Below are 14,015 nucleotides of genomic sequence, written 5' to 3' on the forward strand. Positions count from 1 at the left end.
AGCTATGTTATTACACAGTCAGTTCCATTTGAAAATCATGGCCAGATTTCAGTGTAGAGGTAATGTGAGGATGGTGTTTGGTTCTATTTTAATGGCAATATGGTTACGTACCCAGGAATTCCCGAATTTTTCCCTGTTAAACATTCCCGTCCTCACTCATTTATAGGGTTCCTAAGTTCTGCACAGGGAAAACAAACAAACAAACATTCAGAATGGCAATCAAAGTGCACATTTCTTTATAGCTGAACAAGCAGATTATATTCCAAGTGAGAATTCCAATAGAAAAACAACAACAACAAAATCTCAGTTGGAGCACTTGACTTTTTCTCCTTTTTTTTTTGAGTCAGAGTCTCACTCTGTCATTCAGGATGGAGTGTTGTGGCATGATCACAATGATCACAGGGCACCACAACCTTGATCTCCTGGGCTTAGGTGATTCTCCCATCACAGCCTCCTGAACAGCAAGGACTACAGGTGCATGCCACCACACCCAGCCAATTTCTTAAAATTTTTCCTAGAGATGAGGTCTCACTATGTTGCCCAGGCTGGACTTGAATTCCTGAGTGCAAACAATTCTCCCACCTTAGCCTTCCAAAGTGCAGGGATTACAGACATGAGCCACTGCACCCGGCCCTTTAGCTTACTCTAAATCCTGGGACTAGCAGGTTTACCCTTTCCTGTGGAGAGAGAGTGAGACAGGGCCATCCACCAAGGCAGGCTGTGTGTGCACATGTCTACCCACGAGTTCGTGTGTGTGTGTGTGTGTGTGTGTGTGTGTGTGTGTGTGTGTGTGTCCCATAAAAAGGGTGGGTTTTGCTGCATGGAGGGGAAGATGAAGTTCAAGAGTGTTGTGGACCTTGTCCATAGGTAAACCCCAATTGACATCTCAGGTGGAAAGTCTAAGAAAGAGACACATGGAACCATGTGTCTTCTAAATGCTTGGGAAACCTACCACCAGTCATCATGGCCTAATGCATGCTACAGTCATCTGGTCTATGCTTGGAGGGAAGTTAGGGCAGGCACCAGTCGAGGTGTGGGAAGAGTGGCAGAAGTTGATCCTCCACTTTCATTTATTAATTCATTCAACAGACACTTATTGAGTGTCTGTAAGATTCTATTGTGCTAATTGCTGGATATCTTGCAATGAACCAGACAGAGAAATTCCTTCTTCTCGTGAACCTTACCACTCTGGTGGTGTATGGAGAAAAAGAGATAATAAAGAACAATTTAAAAACTCCGGTTAAATAAGCAAGAAAATATTAGTAACAAGGGATGTGATGAAGATAAAGTATGAGATTATGATAGCAAGGGGCCAGCAGACCGTCTAAGGCCTCTGGGGTACTTAGGTTTGGGTTCCTTCCTCCTTGACTTCTGAATACTGTGGGCGAGGATATGGTAAGATCATAAAACGAGGTATGGCACAGCTGAATCTGACTGTATCTTGAACTGAAACACTGAAAAGAAGCAAGAGATACTGGTTTCCTCATTCTTTCTTCCTTATGAGAGTCTCAGCCCTCACCATCTGATCCAGAGAGCTGACATGAGTGACGGTATCATCCTTCAGAACCCAGTATCCCTGGCTTAGGTCTAGAATCAGGGACCATCTCTAGTTCCAAGCTCTAAACTGAATTCTCCCCATGGAGAAAGCAAGAATGTGATTCAATGAAGTAGAATGTTTGTCCCCAAGAGGCTAATCATGATCACCCAATCACAAAACCTAAATTCATCGCTCATGGCTCTTTACTGAAAACTCTACTATATATAGTTCATGGGCACATTAAGGGGGAAGCCAGAGGGAATGTGACAGATCTCACACCACATTATTTCTAGAATAGGAATCTATATTATGTGAGGAGGAACTCCAAAAAACTGGAATTGTCTTGTGGAGGGTGGGTCCCTTGTAGTACACTCAGAATTTGTTCCTCCGTGTCAAATGATCAACCAAGGGTTTATCTGGAAGTTTTGAGAAGGTTATGTCATGATTTGCGTAAAAAACATCCAGAGTTGTGGCAAACAGGTGACTTCCACCATGATAACGCACCTGTCCACATGGCACTGAGTGTTCGGCAGTTTTTGACCAAAAAAACGGCATGGCCATCATGCTTCACCCTCCCTATTCACCAGATCTTACCTCGAGCGAACATTTTCTGTTTCCCAGGATAAAAAAAATTTCTTAAAGAGAAAATTTTTTTTGCCGATGTGGAAGAAGTGAAACAGAAACATGGCAAAACTACTAAAAGGGGTCAAAATCAACAAGTTCAAAAACTGTTTCGAGCAGTGGGAAAAGCGTCTTGATAGGTGTATTGCATCAAACGGAGAGTACTTTGAAGGTGACTGAAGTTTAAACATGTAAGAATAAATACACCATTTTTAATAAGCAAATTCTGGGGTTTTTTGGGGTCCCCCCTCATATGTGTGTGTATAAATATGGGTGTGTATATGTGTGTGTGTGTGTGGTGTGTGTGTGTGTGTGTGTGTGTGTACAAACATATATGTTTCAGTAAATAAATAAATAAATCTCACGCACACACATAAGGCCCATGACTTACCTTTTCTTTTTGGCAATTCCACTGATAGTAAAGAAATATAGTAACTTCCACTGTGTGATTTAACTGGACGTTTGTGGAGCAGAGGGTGAGAGAGATGGCTTGCACCAGAGGGCAGCATGACAAGGTTACTAGCTACCATTTGTTACCTCCCCTTAGACCCATCATTGTGCCCTGAGCTTTACTTACAGCATGTCATTTAATCCTTGCCATTTTTTTCCCCATATGAGGAAACAAGATCAAGAGAATAAATAGTTTACCCAAGATCCATATCTGTGTATAATTTTTTTTACTATACTCCTAGATTTCCCAAAGTCTGTATCTATCTATAATTATCTTACTATACACCTAGATTTGATGAACTTCACATACTAAGAACACATTTGAGTCTTAGATTTATGTTTGGATATTAATCTATGAACTGCGTTTTCTTATATTATTGGCTTATCTCTTCAGTAGTCATCAAATGGAGAAAACAATCAAAAAGCTTTTAGAAGGAGAGTCTTCTAACACATTAGCGTTGCAAGGAACAAAGAGTTGTGTTTTTAAATCAGATTGTCTCATCCATTGTGACGAATAATGTGAGTGACTCTTAGCACTTATAGGAGTTTTCAGTTTCTCGTTCATGTTTATGGCTGGTCAAGAAATATGAAATTTTCAATAATTCACCTGAATACCTTGGAGGCCTTGCTCTATGTTATTCTTGTATATGTGAAAAACTGGCTTGTAGTCTCTTCCACCTGGAAACCAGTTCCTTTTGATGAGGAGTGTATGAAACTCCGGCAATTAAGGACTAAGTAGGAACATTAAATTTTAACTTTGGCTATTCAGGACAGTTTTTGATAATAAGATCACCTTGAGTCCCCCAGTTTACAGAGCCAGCAGAGACTTGATCTCATGGTGTTAATAACTCTTCTTACCAGTTTAACCCTTCTAAAGCAAATTGAAATTGTGGCTTGATTGCAGTTAGAACACTTAAGGTAGCTCACAGTTCATTGTGAGTAGATGTGGAATAGATACTTGCTTAATTTACATCTAAATTATGTCTTCTGGAACTAATGGAGCATGTGTTGTGAGACAGAGGTCCTCAACCTTTTTTGGCATCAGGGACCGATTTTGTGGGAGACAATTTTTCCACGACTGGGAGCAGGCGGACATTGTTTCAGGATGATTCAAGCGCATTACATTTATTGTGCACTTTATTTCTATTATTATTATATTATAATCTATAATGAAATAATTATACAACTCACCATAATGCAGAATCAGTGGGAGTCCTGAGCTCATTTTCCTGCAACTAGACAATCCCATGTGGAGGTGATGAGACAGCACTAGCATCACTGCTTCAGCTCCACCTCAGATCATCAGGCATTAGATTCTCATAAGGAGTGTGCAACCTAGATCCCTCCCATGCACAGTGCACAATAAGGTTTGCATTCCTATGAGAATCTAATGCCGCAGCTGAGGCCACCTGCATTCTGCTGTGAGGCCTGGTTCCTAACAGGCCATAGACCAGTACCAATCCATAGTCCAGGGGTTGAGGACCCCTGTTTTAAGAAGATGCCCTTAGGCCAGGCATGGTGGCTCACACTATAATCCCAGAGCTTTGGGAGGCTGAGATGAGAGGATTGCCTGAGTCCACGGGTCCAAGACCAGCCTGGGCAACTTGGTGAGACCTCATCTCTACAATAAATCAAAAAATTAACTGGGCGTGGTAGCATGTGCTTGTAGTTCCAGTTATTTGGAAGGCCGAGGAGGAAGGATCACCTGAGCCTAGCAGGTCAAGGCTATGGTGGCCGTGAGTATGCCACTGCACTCCAGCCTGGGCAACAGAGTGAGACTCCGACTCAAAAAAAAAAAAAAGAGATGCCCTTGTCAGAACATTTTCTAATTGACTTACAGGCAGTTGTAAGAGCATCTAGCCTACTGGTACTCTATCTTGGTAGTAAATTCTAGCTTATGGTTCAAGAGTGTGAGAGTGTGTCCCATCTTGCCTCTAACCTGTATCACTCCAATAAGAATGGTTTCAGGCATTTCACAGTTAGTGCTTCAAAACCAGATTTGCCTTGGTTTGTCCCTGATAGAATTGCCTCTTGGGAGGATACAGGAAATAGTAACATTAGTGTTACCAAAAGGATTCTATTGCTCCTTTTGTGTATTCACATTCAATAAAAGGCACATTTATTGCAAAGAAGCCTGTCTAGAATTCCCTGGAATTCTGTGAGTCGTTACTGATTATTGCTCTTATAAAGGAGTATGTATTTTAAGATTCATTTAATGTAAACCCTCAATTAGGGCTTTATTAAAATTCAGATAGGGACTAAGAATATTGTAAAGAAAGCATTTGCTGAAAAATTTATGAGATAAATGTAACTATAAAGATAATATTAAAAGTTCCTAAGAAAAATGCCTTTTTGAGAACTCTAACTCTTACTAAAATAGATAAACTAATTCTAATACTTTTCTCTACTGATTTAAACAGTCCTCTTGAGGAATTCATTAAGTACATTTTTTTGGTTGAATCTGAGTCCCACAAATAATAAAAACGCATTATCTTTTAAAAAATTTCCTGTGATTAAAATGTTCACTAATTCATACTAATCATTATTATAACTAGTCTGAATTAGTGAGGCTTTTATAGTATTACTGGTTATTATCAATATCACATGCTGTAGAATTACTTTACATAATACTTTAGTGATACCATAGCAAGAATATTAGACCGATAGGAAAGAATATTTTGCTTAGGAAGTTAATATTCTTCTCTGATACATGACAGGATGTCTGTTTTTTTGGTTTTTTGAATTGATGAGTTGGCACCTTGCCTTTTTTATCATTGAGGAAAATCAAATGTAGGCAAACATAACTCAAGTAAAGCTCTGAGGCTGAATAAGGTAGCAGCCTATTATTAAATGCAAAGCAGACTAAACACTTTTTTAAAAGGAGAATCAGTTTTCAGTATTTAACATTGTGCTTATCATTTAGATTTACCCTGGAATAATCGTACTTGCTGGGCTGGAGCAGTTAATGCTAGGCAGACTATAAACTGATGGGAAATATTGCTTTAAAACAATAGTTTTAGCCAAAGAAACCATCAAGAGAGCAGGGAGACAGCCTACAGACTGGGAAAAAGTATTTGCCAACTCTAGGTCTGACAAAGGCTTAACATCCTGGATCTACAAGGAACTGAAACGTACTGAAAAGAAGAAAACAAACAACCCCATTATAAAATGGGCAAAAGACATGAACAGACACTTCACAAAAGAAGACATTCAAGCAGCCAACAAACACATGAAGAAATGCTCAACCTCACTAATCATCAGGGAGATGCAAATCAAAACCACACTGAGATACCACCTAACTCCAGTCAGAATGGCAATTATCAACAACTCAAAAAATAACAGCTGCTGGAGAGGGTGTGGTGAAAAGGGAACACTTCTACACTGTTGGTGGGAGTGTAAACTAGTGCAACCTCTGTGGAAAGCAGTGTGGTGATTCCTAAAAGCTCTAAAAATTGACCTTCCATATGACCCTGCAATCCCCCTACTGGGAATATACCCTGAAGAACATAAATCACTCTATAAAAAAGATACCTGCACACGTATGTTTATCGCAGCATTGTTCACAATAGCAAGAACCTGGAAACAACCATGCTGCCCATCAAAAGAGGACTGGATTAAAAAAATGTGGTACATATACACGATGGAATACTACGCAGCCATAAAAAAGAACAAAATCATGAATTTCGCTGCAACCTGGATGGAACTAGAGTCTATAATACTGAGTGACCTCTCACAAAAACAAAAATCCGAATATCACATGTTCTCACTCATATAATGGACCTTGAACATCCAATGCAATACTATGAGAAAATGACTGATGGTACTGGAAACTATGGGGGGGAGGGGGATGGGATTAACAGTAGCAAATATTTGTCAGGGGATGGGAAAACACTTTTTATTTACAGGGTGCCTGAATGAAACGTCATTGTACACCTAACCCTTAACTGTACCCCACAAAACCATAATAAAAAATACTGATTAATGAAAAAAAAAAAAAAACAATAGTTTTAGACATCTACTCATTGTCTGCACAGCTGATAATGTGGTACAAAACTTGCTATCATACAGCTGATGAGTGAATTCCTAAATCACAAGGCCAAGTTTGGGTAGATACAGAAGCAGGGTCTCAGCATGGCAAGTATCCTTACCCTATCTGTTTACAGAGGCAGCAATTCCATTAGAAGATGCCCCTTTCTTCAGTAAAAAAAACCCAGAAAGGGAACCAGATACTGAAACATGACAAACGTTACAAAGAATTTTTTGAAAATCTCTTTTGGTACTAGTCTTTCCCTGAGGATATGTGAGCCAGCAGGAGAAGTAAGATTACCTCCTTGCACTGCCCCAGGTATGTGGGTCTCCTGGAACCTACTGTGCTGTTTGCAAACTCTCTGAAAAAGGGTAACTCACACCCAGGTGTTTATGCAGCGCCAATTCAGGTTTACAAAAGCAGGAACAACAGAAAATGTTCAACTCAGGCGAAGTTCAAACTCCAGAGTTATTCGAGGGTCCTCACTGAAGGAGAAGCACTGAAAGACAGGTGAACGGAAGACCTTGTCCTCACAGTACCTCCTGTCACTACTGAATGAACACACCTTACATAGTGTCCACCAGCATCTGCCGTTATTATTCAAGTACAGGAAATGGTGGAGCTGTAGCTGACTGGTGCCTGCTCTTGGCTCTAAATAAAATGTGATTTACAAGAATTTTAATTTATGGCCATGGATAGTACCCACTAACTTCAGGTCTAATTTCAGCAGGAATAGTTATTTGACAAGACGTTCATGTGACTGAGGAACTGCCTCTTTTACTTAAGCAGCTGATAGATTCAGCTGCCCCTCCCCCTTTTATAACATTTGCACATTTCCTGGCTTACTTGGAACTGGTACCATGTGAGATCAGAGACAACTAGAGACCCCATATTAATTCTAATAAATATCAAAGCAAAAGTTAAGTCCTGTTTTCTGGTTCCTGTTGTAACTGGAAAGAACAGCTCACTCAAAAAGAAAATGAATTAAAACTCAAGGACAGTGTGCCTTATCTATTCCAAATGTGTATACGTCTAGGGATCAACTTTGCTTTTTTCTGACTTTACCTCATACAGCAAAGAAACTCTCACTTGGTAACAGCTCTGAGAGCTTCTTCAGGCCCTCTGCTCTGGGGGTGGGAGGGAAGCAGCTGTCTCTGCTGCCCATGGTTCTCCTGGCCCCAGAGCTTTGGTTTCTCTGTTGCTGAAGAGGCCCATGACGATGACCAGTGTCTTTGTCATCCCTGTGCCATCCTCCTGCAACCTCCTTTGTGTGTCTATGTAGGTGTGTGCTGGTATCTGGGAATAATTTTGCTTCAGAGCAGACGGAAAACATCTCTTAACTTTGCTTGGGGCTTAGCCTCTCACATGCTGGCCTGAATTTGATTTCATGGACCATCTCATGACCTCATCTCAGAGTCCAGGAGTCTCCTGAAGGCTGCTAGGATGACTGTTCTCTTTACCTTTCTTTATGAATCATGACTCTCAGCTTCTAAACCTCCATCAAAGAAGCATGGATGAATAAAAGGACAATTAAATCCTGGCAAACTCAATTCCTACTGATGACAAGTGGTCTAATCTTAACTCTCCTATGTGAAGTCCCCTCAGATTTTCTAATCACAAAAAGTATTCCTGTAAGATGGTGGAGTTGGTAGCGTCGTAGTATAGTTTTGTTGTGTGAGGGATATAAATGATTCCAAGATATTTCAAAAGAAATGTTAGGGTTGTTAACATGTTCAATTACCAATAAAATTATGTGACTCAATTTCCAAACTGGGTGAATCTCAATTTCCTCATAAGTGAAACAGGGAAAATAATTTACCTAATATGACTGTTGTGAAAATTAATGAGATGGTGTTTGTAAAGCACTTGGCATCCAATAAATGGAAGAAACACACACACACACACACATACACACACACACACACACACACACACACACTTATATTTTCACTCTCAGATCTTATCTATTTATACCTTCTGTCCAGAAAACTCCTTCATCTGTGTAGTTAGCCTTTACTTCTGACCTATTAGTGTCTAACTTCCAGCTGTTACTGATGTTCCTATCTGACTGTCCTTAAAGTAACCGCACATTTCTTTGGCCTATGAACAATGACTTTTGAAGTCACTGAAGCTTTGGTTATCTTCCTGGTATTGCCACTGTCTACCTGGGACACCTTGAACAAGACTGTTTATCACTCTGGGTCTATGTTCTAGGCTTCTTTCCATGTTCCTTTCTGGTTCTTATCGCTTCTGTTTCTGAGAAAAGGCAGTTCACACAGTTGTATTCACATCAACTCAAGTACACCTTTACCAAGGAAGATGATCGTCTTTAATGACTACAGAGATCTAATTCTACCCTACTTACCTTCTAGAAGCTTGTGAGATCTAGATTCTAGAGAACATGTATGAAAATATTTTATAAACTGCAAATGCTACATAAATATTAAGCCATAAATAGTAACTTCGGCTTCTCCAGTTTCCTAACTAGTAAATGCTCTGGAAAGTAAAGAATATGAAAGAAATTCTTTTCCTTTTAAAGAGCATTCTGAGAACATTCTTTTGGCTATAGTAGAGGAAAATAAAATTAATAATGACATTTTTAAAGGATGAAAGCTGAATGTGTTTGACTTGGAATGTTTTATCATCCTTCTCTGATTCTCAGAATGAGAGATTGAATTATTAAGTTTTCTTTCTCCATTAAGAAAAGAAATGAACATACTTGGGGTTTTTTTGGTTTGATATAAAAATTTACAAAATCTTTTTTTCTTTCATGTCTCCTAAAATCAGGCTTAACATAGGCTCAGAAAATTTTTGCTTGATTTTAGCTAAATCTTTTTTCTTCCAGTTTAAAAAGAAAAATGAGGCCATTCTATATGTTGCATTGTGTGTTTAAATGATATAAGACTCCAGACAGGTGGAGGGCGAGAGCTCCTAAAGGTGTCCAGAGAAAGGTTGGCAAGACATCCCAACCTGCAGAAGTCGTCTCCCTGTTATATTCCTTCTTTGGAATTTACGTTTTTATTTCCTTGCATATTATCATGTTATTTAAAAATGAAGAGGGTGTGGGTGGCTAACAGACATCTTAATTAAGGCAAAAGGAGGGAATTCATGATTCTAACTCAGGCTCGCCACTGGGCTTTTGAGAGAATGACCCTTTTATCATCACTTGGTTTCTGTTTTCAGATCAGACTCCAACCCCAACGAGATTCCTGAAGAACTGTGAGGAGGTGGGTCTCTTCAGTGAACTAGACTGCTCCCTTGAACATGAGTTCAGGAAGGCCCAGGAGGAGGAGAGCAGCAAGCGGGTGAGTTTGTTAGGATGGACGCCTTGGGCGGTGCTTCTCTAGCACCTGCTAGAAATTTCCACCAGGAAACTCCCCAGCACTGAAGATTGTGTGGATGTGGCATTGAAACCGTATTTTATCCATTTGTGAGTTTTTGTCTAATTTTTTTTAAAAATTGCTGATTATCTGAATGTGGTAGCATCCAAAATGAGAGAAATCATTGGAAAAATCATTTGAAATATGAATTTAAGCCAACAAAAAGTTACCTGATTCTTGAGCTTGAGTCAGACAAACTCACAGACTTTTTTCCTACTGTCAATCAGTTGTTTTACTTTGCCACATATTTAATATCAAGCCTTATGCAAGTGGTGAGTAAAGACTAGAGCCAAAGGGTAAGAGGGTGGGTGTGTCATCGTAGCAGTAGGGGAGTTTCATCTGATTTTAGCCCAGGTTGTAACCGTCTGTTTTCGATAATATCCCCTGTCATTCTGCACCAAAATCATAATTACTTCCTGGTCATATTACCTTGTCATATTATCGAACATCTGCTGTTGCTGAGACAAATAAGTTAACTATAAGTGTGGATTGTTTGTGTTTAAAAGTGTAGGAAAATCACTTTATGAAACCCTTCCGAATGTATTCTGTGTTTATTGTAATCTTGTGCTGAAATTTTAAAATCTCCTTAGAAGATTAGGAAAAGGAGATGGGGTCGCAAGTAGATGGGATAAGGGGGCTTTTCAGTATTATTTTCATTGTTATTATACAGCATTATCGAATGCCTACATTATATTAAACAACAAATTAGACACAGTCCGTGAACGGAAACATAAAATGGGAAAGGTGATTGAAAGACCAGCTAGGTAGTAACGAATTCTGAAGTTCCAGCTGTTCCATCCGGAAAATAAATTTTAAAAGGCTCTGATATTTCTCTGAGTGTTTCAAAACCTTTGAATCCTCCTCTATGTGAAATTATAATAATCCTCCTCCACCAGATTTTTTATGTCACATCTCACATAGTCAAGGGCTTGTATTCAGTCTGCACTGCTTTAGGAAAATTCCCCCCAAAATATGTGACACTTATAAAATCTCAACTAACTCATTTTATTTATTTACAATTAATTTATCATTTATACTTGACCCTCTCCCCCATGCCCCCACCAAAGAATATGAAGTTCCTTTTTCTAATTTTTTAAAAACACATATAGAAGTTATTATTTGCTAGGTAAATAATAAAGTTCTGAGCACTTTTAAAAATTAACTCAATAAAAAGAAAATAATTATATATTTTGTGCAATAGAAATAGATTTTAAGAAACATGAAAATGGTGAGGGAGAAGAAAGTTTCATCTGGTAAATTTCCTCAGGATAAGTAATATGTTTAGTTCTTTCGGTAGACATGTTATGTAGAAGACTGTTTGAGGAATTAAGTCCATTCATTCCTCGAGATGGTCAAAGCTGGCTTCTTAGGTTAAACTGAACTAGAGGAAAGATATGTACTTGATCTATTTTGTTGTGATAGAATTGAAGTGCATGTCCTTGATTTTCCTAAAGACATTTTACCTAGAACAGTTTCATGAAACCCATGGTGGGGGTGTGGTTTCAGATATTCTCCGTTACATTATTCATAATTTCCTATATGAAGTCCTGTGTGAGGAAATTCTTGCAGGTCTGAATTCCAGGAAATGGTTGGCTTCCCCTGAGGAACTGAAATATTTTCTTCTCATGGACATGAGAATCATGTAGCTGGTTTTGTTTCTCTTTTCACTCTGACTGCTAGGTTAGCACAAAGCCAAGTTTACTGCTAAAGTTTGAGAACTTTTTAGAACACTATGATGAGAGTACTTTATTTCTTCCCTAGATTAGACTTTCAGTTCTAGTTTGTATTTTCTCTGGTTCTGATTTTTAATTTAGAAAACATTTTCATCTTATATGTGTTTTATGAGTTGCCTTACATTTCTTGTGCCTTGAGAAAGTGTATAAATAAATTTTAAAAATTAAAATAATCAGGCAAGCAAAGTAAGAAGCTATTAGACTACTGCAGCTGTAGAAATAAGTATTGTCTCTCTTTTAAGTGTTGCTCATAGCCGTGTGATGATTTCACCATGGGTGTGTGTGGGTGGGGAACCCTGTAGCCAGTCTCTCCCCTCGTCTGTGGCTGATCTCTCAGGATACTACCATCTCATGCCTCAGCCTCACTTGCACGCACTAAAAGATGCACAACATTCAGGCTGTTGAGGCTTCCCCTTCCTTTGCTTTGTTCAAACCAGAGGGACCAAATCCAGCCTTGGGTGGCCATGGCTGCACAAGAAGGCATCTTTTTGAGGCCTAAAGCATGGTGACCCATCAGCCACAAAATGGGCCATATTGGTGACTCCTGCTCTGGCATGTCTTTGGAAACCAGAGTGGGAACATGAGAAACATAAGGAATGCTTCTCAATGTGACAATCTTCTTTTATCTAACCTATGACCACATTTCTCCAGTCGTCAATATCCCTGACATTTTGTCACCCCCTGCTCCTGCTTCATTCATTATTACTCTGCTTAAAAAAATAAAAACACAGGTCTTCATTCAACATACCATGTTGCTTCTGAGTGATATTTTCTTATTTTTCTCTATGTTCAGATGATTATTTCTTTTTAAGTCTACATCTCCTACTTTCTTCTGATTTCTTTTCCTATGAGTCTTTTTTTTTTTTTGAGTTGGAGTCTCACTCTGTCACCCAGGCTGAAGTGTAATGGCATGCTGCTCTCGGCCACCGCAGCCTTGACCTGCTGAACTCAGGCGATCCTTCCGCCTCAGCCTTCCAAGTATCTGGAACTACAGGCACGCACCACCATGACTGCTGTTTTTTAAAAATTTATTGTAGAGATGAGGTCTCACCAAGTTTCCCAGGCTGGTCTAAAATCCCTGGGTTCAGACTCTGCTCTTGCCTCAGCCTCCCAAAGTGCTGGGATTATAGGACTGAGCCACCACACCCGGCCTACCAATGAAAGGCTTGCATTGGTTTCTTCTGTAAGTTTTAGGAAAATGGAAGATGAAATAACTTATCTGGAGAATTTGATTAAAGAACTTCTTGCTTGAACTTTTCAAGTCTTTCATACAAAAATATTGGAAAGATTGAGCTTATTCTGGCTTCTGCCTTTAAATTTCTAGTTCAGTTTGGTCTATAAAATTCTGTTAATGAGAAAATAGCAAATTGGTCCTTGTTTAGCTTGTGTTGACTGTCCATTGGGGTAAATTCTGTTCCATAAACTCTATCTGTAATCTGGACACCCTTTCCAAAAATATCTGATATGTGTATAGAATAAGGGCAGGCTCTATGTCCACTGGAAAAATGACTTTATATCTAGATAAATATAATATATAGCAGACAGTTCATTCCACAATTGCCTCCATTTTACATATTAATATAAGGTTATAGACTTCTAACTCTTTAATGAGTTAATTTTTCCCCCTAGGAAAAGCATGTGGCAACCCACTAGCAAGCATCACAAATCTCAGATTGCCTATGGTTTAGAACTCAGGATAGTCTATTTCCTGAAACAGATGAGAAACTTTTGTTCATCATTTTTAAATTCAATAAATATTTTTGAGTGCCCACCAAATGCCAAGCACTGTTCAAGGCATTGATGGATAAAGATTACAAACAAACAAACAAATAAAAGTTCCTGCCTTCACATAACTGACTTCTGGTGGACAAGACAAACAATAAACAATTGGGAAAAAAAACAGGTAACATGTCAGATGGCGATAAGTGCTATGGAGAAAGATGTGGCAGGGAAGGAGCACCGGGCATACTGGGGGTGGCCAGGGAGGCACCGCTGGTAAGTGGATGTTTGAGCAGAGATCTGCAGGGGAGGAGGCCTGAACCAGGTGCGTGCTGGGGAGAAGAGTGTCCTAAGCTGAGAGCACAAAACTGCCAAGGTCTGAGGCTGGAGGATGTGCTGTGAGTTGAAGGAATTGCAAAGAAGCCCATTGGGCTGGGAGGGTGTGTAATGAGGCTAGAGATCGGGTGTGGGAAGACCAATCCAGGGGGCCGTGTACACCATCTGAAGGACTTTGGTTTTTACTCTGAGATGGGAAACCAAAGGACAGT

General features: G+C 39.4%; 1 protein-coding gene across 1 annotated transcript in view; it reads left to right on the forward strand.

Annotated features, from left to right (window-relative positions):
• Positions 1–14,015, forward strand: part of CREB5 (cAMP responsive element binding protein 5) — a 427,090-nt gene that overhangs the window by 90,154 nt on the left and 322,921 nt on the right. The window contains exon 4 of the mRNA XM_021719003.1: positions 9,819–9,940. Coding sequence (XP_021574678.1) covers positions 9,819–9,940 — 122 coding nt within the window. The remainder of the gene's footprint in view (positions 1–9,818; positions 9,941–14,015) is intronic.

Source organism: Carlito syrichta, unplaced genomic scaffold, assembly GCF_000164805.1.
Source record: "Carlito syrichta isolate Samal-C Ts95f unplaced genomic scaffold, Tarsius_syrichta-2.0.1 Scaffold314063, whole genome shotgun sequence".
Taxonomy (NCBI): Eukaryota; Metazoa; Chordata; class Mammalia; order Primates; family Tarsiidae; genus Carlito; species Carlito syrichta.